The sequence below is a fragment of the Hemiscyllium ocellatum genome, chromosome 39 (genome assembly GCF_020745735.1).
Source record: "Hemiscyllium ocellatum isolate sHemOce1 chromosome 39, sHemOce1.pat.X.cur, whole genome shotgun sequence".
Classification (NCBI taxonomy): Eukaryota; Metazoa; Chordata; class Chondrichthyes; order Orectolobiformes; family Hemiscylliidae; genus Hemiscyllium; species Hemiscyllium ocellatum.
In genome coordinates this window covers 10,603,002-10,620,162 of record NC_083439.1, presented here as the reverse complement: position 1 = coordinate 10,620,162, position 17,161 = coordinate 10,603,002, and the positions used below count along the sequence as shown (strand labels likewise).

At 42.6% G+C, this 17,161-nt stretch overlaps 1 protein-coding gene across 2 annotated transcripts in view; it reads right to left on the bottom strand.

Annotated features, from left to right (window-relative positions):
• chd2 (chromodomain helicase DNA binding protein 2) overlaps positions 1-17,161 on the bottom strand; it is a 97,249-nt gene that overhangs the window by 19,954 nt on the left and 60,134 nt on the right. For both annotated transcript variants that reach the window (XM_060853174.1, XM_060853175.1), the window contains 10 exons: positions 16,078-16,227; positions 13,624-13,772; positions 10,617-10,713; positions 9,292-9,384; positions 8,970-9,143; positions 6,218-6,396; positions 5,889-5,930; positions 4,754-4,896; positions 3,317-3,455; positions 226-376 (listed from right to left, as the gene is read on the bottom strand). In XM_060853174.1, coding sequence (XP_060709157.1) covers positions 226-376; positions 3,317-3,455; positions 4,754-4,896; positions 5,889-5,930; positions 6,218-6,396; positions 8,970-9,143; positions 9,292-9,384; positions 10,617-10,713; positions 13,624-13,772; positions 16,078-16,227 — 1,317 coding nt within the window. The remainder of the gene's footprint in view (positions 1-225; positions 377-3,316; positions 3,456-4,753; positions 4,897-5,888; positions 5,931-6,217; positions 6,397-8,969; positions 9,144-9,291; positions 9,385-10,616; positions 10,714-13,623; positions 13,773-16,077; positions 16,228-17,161) is intronic.

Genomic DNA, 17,161 nt, shown 5'->3' with positions numbered 1-17,161 from the left:
ACACACACACACACACACACACACACACTCCACATCAGTCTGGACAGTTATGAACTATGTCCCAAAGATAAAAGTCTAGCACTGAACCCATTGTATCATCGTCTTTCCAATAAAACTACCTTAAAGAGTGAGGTATTAAACAGATATTTAATTGGCTCATTTCCCAATTCCACCTGGATGCAAAGCAAGTTGCAGATTTATCAAATGGAACATGGAATGGCCTACCTTATTGGTAAGCTGCAGATCGGGGTCCATTTTTATCTGTTCCCAGTTGCTATAACCACACTCATAGATCCCTATCAGCAAGTTGGAATCTTCCTCCACACCCCAATCGGTGTCGAAATGCACTGCCTTCGCATGACAGGGTAAACGGTACCTACACAGCAGGGACAATATATAAATCACTGCAGTTTTCAGAGATAGCACACAGATTGACCTTAGTGACCACACAATGTCCTGTTTAAGTATATCAGAAGCAAGCAGAATGCTTCAGGCTGTGAGGGACTTCATCTCTGCAAGAACATTTACTCTACGCAAGTGACAAATACTCAAAGTTAAAAATGCCCAGGAATAGAAATGTAAGGGCAACAGTTGACCATTCTACTTCCTCACCCCATTTGAGAAGGTGCATTCTTTGTTTAGCTGTGCTTCCACAGGCACCAGCTCCCTTCTGGTACCTCAACCATCCCCGGAGAAGCCTCAACTATTAAAGAGTCTCTCAGGCTGCTGTGACCACAAGTTAACATCACAGCTGATCCCAACACCTGAACTCTCGTGTCCATGCATTTTCTTTCAACCTGAAGTGGGAAAAGGGCTCACTACATAGTGGACAGCAATAGGTATGTTGGATTATTCCCACTTTCTCTAACATAGGAACACAATGCAATATCACTAACATTAAATATTGCCTTGAGGTCAGCAATGTCATCACAGACTAGATATCAAAACACAGCAGTCGCCAAATTATCACTGAGCTCATTAGGCTCCTTCAACCTGTTTAACACAACAGAAAACAGTGACAGATTTTAATTACAGTCATACAGTATGGAAACAGACCCTTCAGTCTGACTCAGCCATGCCAACCAGGTGTCCCATTTATTTGTCCTACTTGAAACATCACCCTCAAAATGTGAGACACTTTTAAAACAAATAGGAAAGCAGTCACTTGGATTCTGCAAAGAAACTGGCCAGGATCAAAAACTAGCCAATACCAAACCAGCCTCACAGATCATTATTTTAAAAAGATATGCAATTAAAGTCTGCATAAGCACACCCAGTGCTTTCTTAAGAAGGGTTTGACACTATAGGACCATAAGACAAAGGAGTGGAAGTAAGGCCATTCGGCCCATCGAATCCACTCTGCCATTCAATCATGGCTGATGGGCATTTCAACACCACTTACCAGCATTCTCCCCGTAGCCCTTAATTCCTTGTGACATCAAGAATTTATCAATCGCTACCTTGAAGACATTTAGCGTCCCGGCCTCCACTACATTCTGCGGCAATGAATTCCACAGGCCCACCACTCTCTGGCTGAAGAAATGTCTCCGCATTTCTGTTCTGAATTTACCCCCTCTAATTCTAAGGCTGTGTCCACAGTCCTAATCTCCTCGCCTAATGGAAACAATTTCCTAGCGTCCACCCTTTCCAAGCCATGTATTATCTTGTAAGTTTCTATTAAATCTCCCTTTAATCTTCTAAACTCTAATGAATACAATCCCAGGATCCTCAGCTGTTCCTCGTATGTTAGACCAACCATTCCAGGGATCATCCGTTTTTAATCTCCACTGGACACGCTCCAGTGCCAGTATGTTCTTCCTGAGGTGTGGGGACCAAAACTGGACACAGTACTCCAAATGGGGCCTAACCAGAGCTTTATAAAGTCTCAGTAGCACAATGGTGCTTTTATATTCCAACCCTCTTGAGATAAATGACAACTTTGCATTCGCTTTCTTAATCACGGACTCAACCTGCATGTTTACCTTTAGAGAATCCTCGACTAGCACTCCCAGATCTCTTTGTACTTTGGCTTTACGAATTTTCTCACCGATTAGAAAGTAGTCTATGCTTTTATTCTTTTTTCCAAAGTGCAAGATCTTGCATTTGCTCACGTTGAATTCCATCAGTCATTTCCTGGACCACTCTCCCAAACTGTCTAGATCCTTCTGTAGCCTCCCCACTTCCTCAGTACTACCTGCCTGTCCAGCTAACTTCGTATCATCAGCAAACTTCGAGAGAATGTCCCCAGTCCCTTCATCCAGATCATTAATATATAATGTGATCAGCTGAGGCCCCAACACTGAACCCTGTGGGACACCACTTGTCACCGGCTGCCATTCCGAAAAAGAACCTTTTATCCCAACTCTCTGCCTTCTGTCAGACAGCCAATCCTCAATCCATACTAGTAGCTCACCTTGAACACCATGGGCTCTCACCTTGCTCAGCAGCCTCCCGTGTGGCACCTTATCAAAGGCGTTTTGGAAGTCTAGATAGACCACATCCACTGGGTTTCCCTGCTCTAACCTACTCGTCACCTCTTCAAAGGAATTCCAACAGGTTTGTCAGACACGACCTCCCCTTACTAAATGTATGTTGACTTGTTCTAATCAGACTCTGTTCTTCCAAGAATTTAGAAACCTCATCCTTAATGATGGATTCTAGAGGTTGGGCTAATTGGCCTATAATTTTCCATCTTTTGTCTTGATCCTTTCTTGAACATGGGGGTTACAACAGCGATCTTCCAATCATCCGGGACTTTCCCTGACTCCAGTGACTTTTGAAAGATCTCAACCAATGCCTCCGCTATTTCCTCAGCCACCTCTCTCAGAACTCTAGGATGTATCCCATCGGGGCCAGGAGATCTATCAATTTTAAGACCTTTTAGCTTTTCTAGCACTTTCTCTTTTGTAATGACAACCATACTCAACTCAGCCCCCTGACTCCCTTTAATTGTTGGGATATTACTCATGTCTTCCACTGTGAAGACTGATGCAAAGTACTTATTAATTTCTCCTGCTATTTCCTTATCTCCCATCACTAGGCTTCCAGCATCAGTTTGAAGTGGCCCAATGTCTACCTTTGCCTGTCGTTTGTTTCTTACGTATTGAAAGAAACTTTTACTATCATTTCTAATATTAATGGCTAGCCTATTCTAACTATTGTTAGAATATCACCTCAGCAGCAGAAGAATGAGTTCAACATCACATTCCATAGTACTTCTATCTTCACTACTTCACACTTAATGAAAGTGCAAAGTTACAATGACAAAAATATAAATGCCTCAAGTATATTCCGAAGCACAAACTCCTGAACTCACTTTTTTCTTTCCTCGGGATCCACAGGAATGGCTTTATGCAAAGCCTCAAACTCATCTTCATGGATGAGAATCGATTTAACATTGACCTGGACACCAGAAACCTTGATAGTTGGTCCCCTCTTTTTCCCAGGGCCCTTTCCTGTAAGAGATTGGTCAAAATTATAATGTATAAGCAGCAGAGAAAAGCACACAGCCGTGCAGCTCCCCCCCCAAATCAAATAACTAGGTCGCTGAACATTTTTGTTTTGGAGATCACATTTCTTCGTTTACCAGGAACGTATTCCTATTTTGCATTTTTTCTAATTTCTAGAACATCGATTGTAAATCAGAGAATCCAAGACAATGAGCAATGCTACAAATGGAAGTACGTCTCAAAAACATCAGTGCATTAAGCGCATCGCTCCCCCAGAAAAGAAATATGCTCGTCAGAACTGGACCTATGCTGAACATGAAGTTTGGACAGCTTGGAATTAGAATGTAACATGGTGAATGTGTGAAGCTTGGCTGATCACAGAGACAACCTGGCTTAAAAATGCAAGAAATCTGTTGAGTTAACAAGCTAAAGTGTCTTTCCAACAAGGAAGCTGCAACGACCCAGAACAGATCAAGTTAGAATAAGAGAAATACAAACAGCAGCTAAGATTGACTGATTTATTGTTGTTGCATGTACCTAGATACAGTGAAAAGTGCTGTTTTGCATACCAAAGTGAATCAGGATGGCAGAACAGAATGCAGAATACAGATTCTGCTATAAACATGCGTTTTGTTAATCTGAAATCTCTGTAACACAATTTATGAATTGTGAACTTTTAAAGTGTGTGTTGGCTGTAACGTGGTTGAATCGCCAATACTTTTAATGCAGGGTTGCACAAGAACACAACCATTACATTATAGAAGAACTACCTGTATTACAGCTGCAAAGAAAGTGCAGTCAGACAGATCAAGATGGAGTTATAACTAAGTTCAGCAATGCGTCTGCGCCAATGCTATAAAAATATTGATGACTTCCACCACAAGATCCAATGCTGCACATTGCCATAACTGGGCTTACCTGCATGCTCCTGGTGGGGTTTATAAGTAGATAGATGCATAGTTCACTTCAAGTTTTTGTGTGGTGCTAAATATCAAGAACTGCCAAATTATTAATTTTATAATCATTAATGCCGTAATGTCCACTGGTCAAACTTATATTTACACAGCCCTTACAGCTAGGGGTCTCCTCCACTGAGGGGTGCATGGGACAATTCAGAAGGAACGCCGAGGGAGGTGGAACATCTTCAAATAATTCCACTCTGCCCATACCCCATTCCTTGAATCTTTGTTGTGGTCTGATTTTCAGAGGACTCCCAACAAGTCTCCTCAGCGCTGCTGCAAATCAAAGAAACCAAATCTCTAGAGCAAAGAGCAGGCAACTGGAGTTCAGGGCCCAGTGCTTACCCTCCAGTCCAGGATTTTCTTTTAGCTGTTCTTCAAATTCCTTGAGGGCCATCACACAGCCATTATGTATGAGCTCGCCCAGTCGCTGGAGATCTGCAATGGATTTGTCGACAAGCTCCGCATCACGAGCAATACCCTCGAGTCTTCAATATAATAGAAAAAAAACTGAATTTTAATTTTTTTCATATTACAAAATTACATCAAAATACAATATATTAATACAAATTAAAATTTATTGCAGGCATTAGAAGTACAATGCTCACTTCAGCAATATCTCAAAAGACAGACAGAAGATCACAGAGCTGAGCACCCAGCTCCATGCCCCCTAAACACTCAAAGTCACATGGGTTAGGCAAAGGTCTAGAAATTATGGTCAAAACAGGTTAGGATACTAAGAATCAAAAGAATCCCTATGGTTGTGAAGAAAGGCATTCAGCCCATATAGGCCACACTGACCCCCCAAACAGCACCCCGTCCAAATCTATCCCCAACCCCATCATTGTGATCCTGCATTCGCCGCGGCTAATCTAACTAATCAAGAAGTTGCTGGATACTATAGACAATTTAGCTTGGTCAATCCACCTAACCTGCACATCTTTGGACTTTTTTTTGATGGTGGGGGGGTGGAGAAAGAGAGCTGCAGCACCTGGAAAAAATCCATGCAGACACAGGCAGACTATCCAAATTCCACACAGGCAGTTGCCAGAGGCTGGAATCGAACCTGGGTCCCTGCTGCAGTGAGGCAACAGTGCCAACCACTGAGCCACCATGCGGCCTCTATTAGCTTCAGTGACCTGGCAGTAGTGAATAAACCATCAGAGCCAGGTTCCAAATTGCTACTCTCCAACCACTGCTAGACTGTAGACACTTGCTCCTCCCCCTCAGTCAAATGCTGTCAACACACTTAGATCTGGATTCTGGCTATTTGGATGGGGTGTTACAGGGTTGCTGTTCCTTATGGGATTCTCACCCACAGCAAGGAACCAACATATTCAGGAGAGATAGGAGAGAAATAGAAAACTAATGCGGCAAGCATTGCAGGCTTACAAAAAAAGCTTTGCAGTTTTGGGGCAGGTGGCCTGGTGGAGGAATGGAAACAAAGTATGATACAAAACTTCACAGGAAAGAATTTTACCTTTCAAGAGGAGCGCCAAACTTCTTATAACTCTTGATAAACCTGCAAGAGAACGATCACAAATATATCATACGAATTAACTTACCCTTCAGACCTCTATCTTTCCTGTAGTTTAATAATATATTTATCTCCTTTTAGAAGGGCACACTAAAAAGGACAAACAAAACAAACTACTCTTCCGCTCTACAATGTTCTGTTAGGATTTAATACTAATTTAAACACTTTCCAAATCATCAGATCCATTAAAGTCAACAGAACAAAGTGAGGTTTAAGCTTGCTGGACTTCATAAACCTGACTGAGACACATGCAGGATGACCCCATCATTTACCTCCTGATTTCAGCATCTGTGAAACCATCGACCATGTCCCTCCGGACAGTCCGGGGACGGCCTCTCCGCTTGGGTCGCTTATCCTCATCCTCACTTTCCTCGGTTTCACTCTCTGATCCGGATGACCTCTGCCGCCTTCGCCGTGATCCGGCATCCGAATCGCTGCCATTCGCCTGAGCCTAAAACCAGCAGCAACATTATGTTAGACGCCAGTTGGCATTTTCCCTTTCCAAGTCCATCCCGTTCTTTTTGAGTTTTCTGATTCCCTTCAGTCCCTCACACAAAAACAAATACACTTTCGGTTTTCGATAAGACAGCGAGTCAGCGCTCTTCGATCAGGAGGAAGACTCGCTATTTTCACACAGCATGCACTCATGTGAAGTTGCAAAATGAATCCCTGATACTGATCAGAAATGGGAACACAATCAAATTTACCCTTCCAGAACCAAGCAGAGCTTCAACCACATCAGCTCCAACACAGCTGGCCACCAGCAAGCTCAGCACAGACTGTGGATTGAAAGTCAAGTCCAAATGGTCTGTAGGAGAAAATTCACCAGTGTGGTGATCTGAAAATCCAGCTCCATTTTCAAAAAAGAGAGACAGCCAGATCAACAGATCCTCTTAAAATCAAGAGATGGGCTTTCAGCATTGAAACATATCATTATTTTGCGAAGGTGAAGAGTATTAGTTCAAGAGAAAATAATATTTCTTTCATTTCATGCTTTTGACTTGGCTTTATTGGTATTACATTCTCGATCACAGATTTTTGGGTAGTGCTAGCTAAATCAGACATGACCCCTGAGATGATGTCTTTGGCGTCCAAAATCAAACATCAAATATCCACAGATAGGGTGTTGAGTAAAACCTCTCTGGAGCCTTATCAACCAATGGGCCTTGCGCCCAAACATTAGTGTGTCTCTTATGTATCATTATAACATTTGTCATTTTTTGCACCACTCATTCATTGCTCTCTTAGAACAGTATTGCCTAAGTAGTGTGCAAAGTAACCCCATAAAAATCACTTTCAAGTAATATGGGCTGATCTGATCTGGGCTCTATGGCTGCAAGAACAATGTATAATCCCAGTGCATCCTGCACTACCTGCTGATATAGGTTTTAAGGCCATTTTACAGCATCAAAGAAGAAGAGGTGACCTGAGATTCCACTTGTCTGCACAACACCCCAGCAGGTATTTACCACTTTGTTTAAACAGAAAACTAACGTTTTTAAAGAGCAAGTTCAATCCACATACAAATGGTGCTAAATATTTCACTGCAGCCAGAACAATGATCGATTGGTAGTTCAGTCTGTTGTTCCCAGTCCTGCAGACAAGTCCTTATTATTAAATGTGCTGCTCCAATGAAATGTCTCCTCAAAGGAATGAGGGAGGCATGTGCTTGTTCACTCTACATAAACACACTGCAGAGTGAAAACCAATTCCCATGCCATTCTTTTCCTTGGAGGCTGGGGGTGTCCTTGGTCAGTCACAGACCCTTCCGTCCAATTCATCCATGCTGACTATGTATCTTTTAGGAAGGAACATTTTCCCATTAGTACAAGGCCGATAAGTAGGAGGCAAAGATTTAAGCTAAGGGCCAGGAGTTGGAGAGGGAGTTTTCTTTTTTCACAGACAGAGGATGATAGGTAAATGGAACTCACTGCCTGTAAGGGTTATGGAGGTGGAAGCTGTCAAAAACAGTTAATTATTTAGATTAACACTATAAACACCAGAGCGTATCAAGAGCTGGCAAATGAGACGAGAGTGGATAGATTCGCAATGACCTGTATACTCCTGACAGGCCAAAGGGTCTCTTTCCATGCTGTAAACATGGAAACCAATCTCCACTGCCATGTCCTATTCCAGAAACAGAGCTGCTGAAGCATAGTACAGGTACACAATCCTTTACCCAAAATCCTTGGTGCCAGCTGTCTTTTGGAATAAGTGACATTTTCACAGTGAAGTAAAAAAAATTACCTAAAAGCAGACACACATGTGAATAGTACAAGCGCTGAGACACAATTGACACCAGTCAGTGCTGGGCCACACCACCATGTCACATCTGAGTGACATTGTTTCAGTGGGTGTGGAGATGGGTCACCAGTTCGCATGCCAAAATTATGATCCACACGCTACGAAAACAATTTCAGATTTCAGAGCTTTTCAGATTTCTGGTTAAAGGATTATGTACCTGTACAGGAGCCAAATTTTACTTGGTATTGCACCGATTTAAAAATGAACATTCTCAGCCTGTTCCACGCCACCTTGATAGCAGCTAAAGTAAAATTTCAGTAAAAGCCTGCAATTAGACTGAGTGCGAGGCAAATAGAGCACACGCAAAAGAGGGAGTGCGCGAGAATACGAGCAAGGGAGCACGAGAGCAAGCGAAGAGAGAGAAAAAAAAGGAGAGAGGATGCAGCTCTCTTCCCTGCTTTCCCAGCTTGCCTCACTCTTGGAGCTGCATTGACTTGGTATCTTGACATTTCAGATGCAGATATTTTTCAATCAACCTGTTCAGCAAACATTATTACACATCCATGGAACAGGTGGGATTTGTACCTGGGCATCCAGGCGTGCAAATAGGCAAACTACTACTGTACCTTCAAGCAGTATCTACATCTCAGATATACAATGAGAAGGACCAAAGGAGGAAACAAAAACTCAACATAAGAGTGAGGAAGGGATTCAGCCATTTTATCCTAGAGAATGAGTGGCACAGCACAGACAACCACTTGTCCATGACAGATTCTATACCTTTTTAGTTGAACTTCTACTCCTTGGAAGCATGTAAATTTCTTCCAGTTCTTTCTGCCGTGCCTCCTCTTCGATCTTCTTCCACTGGTCCTCTGGGATGATGTCATCCCATTCCTTAACCTGCTTGTCATCCACTTCGGGCTCATTCTCCTCCATTGTGCTAAAGTTCGCCACCTGGACGGGTGATGAGGAACAGCAAGTCATACATCTCAACTTGCACAAAGCAACAATCCCCACCCCAATGGCAGTACCACGTTCGAGAGCACACTACGATAGGTTGCGGCATCAATGCAACAAGCTGATGACCAATCACCAAACTTACCTTGAACTGGGACAGCAGTTCATCTGTTGGACTCACAGACTGTTCATTCTCTCTTGTTTCAGCGAGACGCAGGATCTCTTCGATGTCCATTTCCTGAAAGTGGTGTTGGCAATTTTACTAGCTATCTCATTTAACTGAATGAAACTCAACAGAATTGATGAAAATAATTTCCCCCTTCAACCTGAAGGCACGTGCAGACATTAAGATATTTGGTCATAGGTGATTTTGTCTGTGCACTCTGACAGTGAGTTTCAGGAGATGGAACATAATTAAACTCAGCCCTGTTTTTCCCTTGGGTATAGTCACATGCAATTTCTTTAGTTAGTAGATAGCAATATGTGGCAGGGATTCAGACATACTCTATCTCCCAACCCTAGCCCAGGAAGGCAAGGGACCAAGTGTAGTACATTTACCACATCCTGAGATGATATCCCAAATTAGCACCACCTCAGGTCAAACCTGAAGTCTTCCTTGTTTGTACTGCTCCAGGCAGTGTATGTTGTCAACTAAAATGTGGAAGAAATTTCAATTGAACCCACATTTTTCTATGAGATTGCCCAGCAACACTGATGCAAGGCAGCTATGCAGCCAATGATAGCTGTACCTTTAAAGAAGCTATTCACTTACTTTATCCCATTTTCCTGCCCATTCCCCACTGCCTTGCAAAATGTTAATAGTGGAAGGTCAATTTCTTTCTGAAAGTTAGTATTGAATCTGCATCCACCACCTTTTCAAGTAGTGACATTCCAGATCATAACTTGAAAAGAAAATTCTCATTTCTCCTCCAGTCTTTTCATATTGCTCTTAAATCTGCAACCTCTGGCTTCTAATTTGCCTCACAGCGAAAAAAAATTATCACCTCATTTACTCTACCAAAATGGGCGGCATGGTTGGCCAGTGGTTAGCACTGCTGCCGCACAGTGCCAGGGACCCGGGTTCAATTCCTGCCTTGGGCAACTGTGTGGAGTTTGCACGTTTTCCCTGTGCGTGTGAATTTCCTCCAGGTGCTCCAGTTTCCTCCCTCTGTCCAAAGATATGCAGGAGAGGTGAATTGGCCATGCTAAATTGCCCATTGCGTTTGGTGCATTAGTCAGGGTGGGTTGCTCTTCAGAGGGTCGGTGTGGACTTGTTGGGCCAAAGGGCCTGTTTCCACACTGTAGGGCATCTAATCTTTAATTTCTACCCCGTATGCATAACTATTTACATGTGAAAATGAACATCAATTTCAGTTACATTACAGCACTTTCCATAAATATAACAACATTAAAAATAAACTCTGAAGTTCTAACTTTTCAATACTGGCAAAGTCTGCGAGTCAGCAGTACCTGGGGCTCAGACTCCTCTCCCTCTGGCTCTTTGAACAGTTCCTCAGCACCAAACTTTAAGATTGCAGTCAGTTCTTCCTTGTTGAATGGTGTAGAGCTGAAAAGACACATTAGCCATTTCAGTAATCTGCGTCATGAAAAATCTGTGCAATGTGCTCATGGTGAGAAGTCTGAAACGCCCAGCTAAAGTACATGCGTTTTTCTAGATAGATTGGCCTCTTACTTGGGAATGGCTAAGAAGCTGGGCTTCCATCATGTTCATTTGAGTGTTATGGACACAAGTAGTGTTCAGCGAAGGAACAGTTTATTCAAGCTTCTCATCCTCTTTAACCAGCGCAAGTTGCAAATGTGCCAAGGGTTCTGTACTACACTCCAGCGCATGCCTACCTTTACTGGGCCATAAATTGGATTCCAATAATTCCATCTATTATAAGGTCACCCTCAAAGGGCCTAAGCCACTTGTTTATTCTGCAAGCATGATGCTGAAATAGGGAGCATCAAAGCCAACCTGTGGGATAATGGCTAATCTCATGAAGTACTTTACTGATGTAAACAGGGGAAAAAGGCAACAAAATCAATGATCACAGAAATGATGCAGTGCAGAAGAGGCTGTTCAGTCCATCGTATCCTGTACTGGCTCTCTGTCAGGACTCAGTACGACTCTCTTGTCTTTTTCCCTTAAGTCTGAATATTGTTCCGGTCTAAATTATCAAACACCCTGCTGATTTCCTCAATTGAATCTGTAGTAGACATACAAGCAGGAGACTGGAAGAACACAGCCAGCCAGGCAACATCAGGTGGTGGAGAAGTCAATGTTCTCAGGTATAACCCATTTTCAGAACTGGAAGTGGGAGTAGGAGGAGCTGCAGATCTCCACCACACTTTCAGACAGCTTACTCCAAAACCTAACCACTGTGTGGGTGAAGATTTTCATATCACATTTGTTTCTTTTGCAAGTTAACTTTTATCTATGTCCTCCTACTATCGATCTTATCAATCATGATCATACTGAACGGCCGACATAATAGGATGAATGGCTTATTCCTGCTCGTATGTTTCAACACTGTGCAAAACCTTGAATGTGCCTAACGACATCACGTTTGGTCCTGAACACTGCCTCTAATTACTCTGAACGTCAAGGTACCTCAAAGCTTTGAGCAAACGCAGAGCTATCTCACAATGCCACTGTGCAGTAGCAATACAAGGGGCTCACCACTAACAGGATGCTGCCATCAGCCAAACAACAGCATTCTGCCTATCACACAAATTAGTAATGGGATGGATGAATATCAATGCCGACACAATGCTAGCTGTTTAAGCTCCACATCCCAAACACTGGCAGATCATATCCAGCAGCACATCTCCTTGGCTGTTTGCAAGAAAGGTACTGACTGTACTCAACCAACTTGAGATGCAATTGTACAGCTGGATATTACTTGCTGAATAACCCAGTGTGCTGACGAATTATACTAACAAGCCACTGAAGTTGTCAGACAGACTCAGAGTGCGCAGCACTTCTACATATTAGATGTTATATACATTAACATGCAAGGTCCCACACACTGCAGACAGACAAAATATGAACACCTTGTGCTCCTTTTAACTTAAAAGAAATAACAGCCATTCTCTGGTTCATTTCTCAGAACAATGTCTTGACCAATCATGGTCACCTTGCTTGGCTTAAATTTAAACAAAGCTTATTAGTTAATAATCAGTTACCATCTAACAGGCACATTGTTGGTAGCAAAACCTCTTTCAGAATTCACCTAGCAACCAATCAGCGTTCTACTCTTCCACAGTATAAAAGGGTTGCACTTTCAAATTAGAATTTATTGTAAATTGATCTGGCGAATACAAGTCAAAAAAAATAATTTTTTTAAGCAATACTCAGTTTACGTACAGCAAACTTTTTATTAATTGACACTGATGGGACTGGGAACATATCAATTTATCAAATATCCCAGATAGTCAATGAAAAAAAACACACTAAGTAACAGAAACCTAATTGGGGGGGGGTTACATGTCACATTTCTATTTTATTTACAGCTTAAATCACTTAAATAGTAATGCAACTTTGCCTTAAATAAAACTTAGTAGCAGAGCGCCTTCTCACTTGCACCCTCAGCTGATTATTGAAGACGTTATGGTTGACTGCGGTATTTGACTCAAAATTGAATCAACTTTTGATATTTTGTGTGGCCATTTGATTGAACACATATTTACACAGAGGTAAATAAATAAAAAAACCCACAATAATTGGACAGAATAATACAATAAAATTCATAATATTTGAGATATATACTTTTTAGCAGGCTTATCGTGAGTGCCACTTTCTAAGATGCCTGTTAAAACAGGTTGTTGCATTGCCAAACAACTAATATATGAACATAAGGCAGGACAGTTAACCATGTGCAGGAGACAACACTAATTCAGATCTCATTCATTCTGTAACAGAAACCAAAACAGAGCAATTCAGCAGTTCTGGCAGCATTTGGAGAGAGAAACAGTTAACATTTCAAGTCCAGTATATTCTTCTTCAGCCCCAAAATAAGTCATACTTGACTCAAAATATTAGCTCTGCTTCTTTCTCCACAGATACTGCCTGACATGCAAGTTTCTCCAGGACACTGTGCTTTCCGCATGTTTATACATCCACAGCATTTTGCTCTTGTGCCATTCTCTCGCTATTCTGATACCCATGCCTTCAATCTCCAGCTTGAGGGTCAGTGTACAACTGGTTGGTGAGCCCTGAGCCCTTCCACAACACTAATTAATGGAGGTCAATTGCCACGTCATCACTGTGATCTCCACTGAGACTGGAAAACACAGCATGAACCAAGGAATCAACCTTGGACGATCCCGTCTTCTCTTGACCATGCTACCACAAACTGCTCAATTGCTGAGTGCTCTCAAGATCTGGGAGTCTACAGCCATGCATTAACCAGGATGAGCAGCAGAGCCCTGATAGTGGTGCACAGAAGAATGAAAGAACACCAATGTTGCTTACTGTGAGGGACGAGCAGAGTTATCCAACACTGTCCTCCCTGTGGTATCCATTCTCTGGATCACGAGGTGATCTAGCACCATTTTTTTCTTGGCACGTTCAATTATGTCCTCTTCCACAGTCCCTTTTGTAACCAGGCGATAAATATTAACCTGAAATATCAAAACAAAACAGTGGAAACTAGTCAAAGTTACAGTCTCTAATGGATATGGGGAAAATAAAATTGGCACAAACCTAGCTCCTGATTATGATGCAAGTAGTAAGCAGGTGCACGCGTGTTTGAGTGTTCACTGTCTTTTTATAAACAAATACAGGTTAGCACAAAAAGTTGAGAGCTAAAGTATTCCCTTATCTTTTCACTTTGTGATAAGGGTCCTTTCCAGAAAAGCCTAACCTTTACTTCAACTAAGTTTGGAGATACATGGTCTCCAATGCTTTAGCCAAATGGTTACTTTTTGTATGCAAGTCGAGACAGTAACAGTCAACAATAAAGGTGATAGAATGCTGGAAATACTCAGTACATGTGGAAGTACGTGTGTAGACAGACAGTGTTAATATTTTAGAGGTTTGAAGACGTGCCCTCAACCCAGAATGCTTCTCATTCCATGCCTAACCCATTGAACATTTCCAGCATCTTGTGAACACATTTTAGATTTCCATCACTGCGGTATTTTATTTTGATGAGTGTCAGTTGGCCAGACTGATCTACCCTATTCGGACACAACGACCGTGCGTACAAATACAAGCACAAACCTAATACGCAGATAATTGCTAAATACTAATAGCCACATTTAAGTGATCGGGACAGAGACCCTACCTAATCACCTTCCTACATTACCCAGGCAAAGGGAACTCAACGCAGGTACTCAAATTAAAAAAAAATCAACTGTTTCAACACACCATGCACCGAATGGACACTCAACTGATCGGAAAGACTCCAATAACATACTGGTTAATATTTTTATAAACAAGTTTTGATGAATTCGTTTGCAAGTTGATTTTTCTTTATGACTAAGACACAAAACTTAAGCTGAAGTATGAAATATTCCGATGTAACACAGACTGAAGGCTGCTGTTCCTCATCTGGATATTAATATCCCCACTCCAACTCCAAAAGATTGTTTGCATACTGAGTGGGTTTGAGGGCCTGTTCCTTGACCAACTTTTTCACATATCCAGAACATTCCAATAAAGCCCAATCATACTCCTACTCTTCCTTTTACAATAACTCACTGAATTGGAATCAGGAACAGGGAAGACAGAAAGAAAGCAGCCTTAAATATTAAAATGTTAATACATTCCACTTAGAATGAAACACTGTGTAAAGATGCTGAAAGGATCAATGTTCCTTCAGTATGCTTGCTAGGTCCAGAATAGTTACTAAAAGCAGGTCAAAAACTATACCTGGCAGCAACAGGATCAAGGACCCAAAGGCCTAATGAACACAGATGGGAATTTTAATCTGAAACATTCATTTTTTAAAATAGCTGTGCTCATTGCAGCCAATGTAAAGGCAGTAGATGCACTCACTGCCAATACAGTCTTGCAGCATGACTGCCAGCAATTGAAAACTTTCCTTACGTCAACCCAGTATACCAGATCACCCTTCCCATAACATTCAGCACTCTGGAAAGTCTAATAAAAGGTGCTTAAATTAATTTTTTCAAATTTCCCATTTTTAAAAGGTGTGCGCAATCCCACTGAGTCAGAGGAGCAGGAAGGTCCTCTCTCTCTCAGCCTCTAAAGCCACCTCTGTGTCCTGCACTTAGTGAAGAGGCAAGAGCAGTGGATGACAACAGGTGCATGTGCTGACGGGGTGGGGGGCACATGACAACAAGGGCAGGGGCAGGTGGGGACTAGAGTCAAGAAGGTGTTGCTGGAAAAGCACTGCAGCTCAGGTAGCATCCGAGCAGCAGGAAAATCGACATTGAGCCATGGGGACTGATAAGAGGTGCAGAAGGGAAGGCGTGATAAATCAGGCATTCAGAAGGTGACAGCCATGTGGGGATGTGACAACAGATGTGCAGTGGATGGAGGGTGCGCGACAACAGGTGTTTGGGGGGCAGGGGATTTGTGACGAGCCACTGGGTTGGGGGTGGGGGGCTGGGGGAAGTGTGAAAATATATGCAGGGGTTGACAACAGGCTCTGGGGGAAGGATGACGATAGCTGCACAGGGTGGGAGGGAGAAGCAACACCAGGGAGGGGAGACATTATCAACAGCACCTACTATCTCCTGTTGCAGTATTTCACCAGGAGCTGTGGTGATTCTGAGTGTGAGAAAGCAAGTCAACAGCAAAGCTTTTTCTTGTTCTTGATTACTTGAAACTGATGAAAAATAGTTAGGGCAAGATGCTCATAAGCCAAACAATTCATGAAAAGTGGATCTGTCTATCTTCAACATGCAGAACTAACACAGGCATCACCCCAATCAACCTTCCAACCGAGTGCAAACTGACCTGCTTCTTCTGGCCTATCCTATGAGCTCGAGCCTGCGCCTGCAAGTCGTTCTGAGGATTCCAGTCAGAGTCAAAGATGATCACAGTGTCCGCAGAGGCAAGGTTAATCCCAAGGCCCCCTGCTCTCGTAGAGAGGAGGAAACAGAAGTCCTGAGGATGGAGATGGAAAACAAAAAGAACTAGCACATGCAGAGAAATTTCTTCGAGCTACGATCTGAAATACAAAGTTCAGAAGAGCGGAGGAAGTAGATTCAATAGCAATTTTCAACATAAAAGGGGAGAACGACTGAGACGATGGGGGTGGCACAGTGGCTAGCATGCTGCCTCACAGCACCAGAGTTCAATTCCACCTTCGGGCGATTGTCTGTGTGGAGTTTGTACGTTCACTCTCCATCTGCACAGGTATCCTCTCCAAGTCCAAAGATGTGTGGGTTAGGTGAACTGGCTATACTAAAGTGCCCACAGTGTCCAGAGATGTGTAAACTAGGTGGATTGGCTATGGGAAATGCAGGGTTACAAGGATAGGTAGGGGACAGGTCTGGGTGGGATGCTCTTTGTAGGGTCGGTGTGGACTCTGTGGCTGCATCCACACCCTTGCGATTATATGATTTTATGGTACATCAGGCAGGTGAGTGGAATTAATTGAATAATTTCCAAAATGCTAGCGCAGGTACAAAAGTAAATGGATTCTATTGGTGCTGCACCATTCCAGGATTCTATAAGGCTTTGTCTATTTTCTATTGAAAAGCAGGCTGACAGAGTAAGGCCTGTAGCATTGAACAACCCTCCAGGTTAACGAGAGGAATGAGGCCAAATTGAATAATGCTTCAATCAGCAGCCTGTAGTCAATAAACCTTGCAGATTGTAACTGGCCAAAACGGAGGGTGAACTGAGATATTTGGGGAAGTGTCCCTCAGATCAGAGATTGAAGGGGTGACCCTCTGGTCTGTATGGCTTCAGTAAGGGTGCAGCGAACAGGAAATTCACATGGAATGTTTGATCATAAAAGCAACAAGGGGAAATTGGAGAGGAGCAACAGTCAGGACTACTACTCATGTTAATCCCACTGTTAATATTTGTTAAT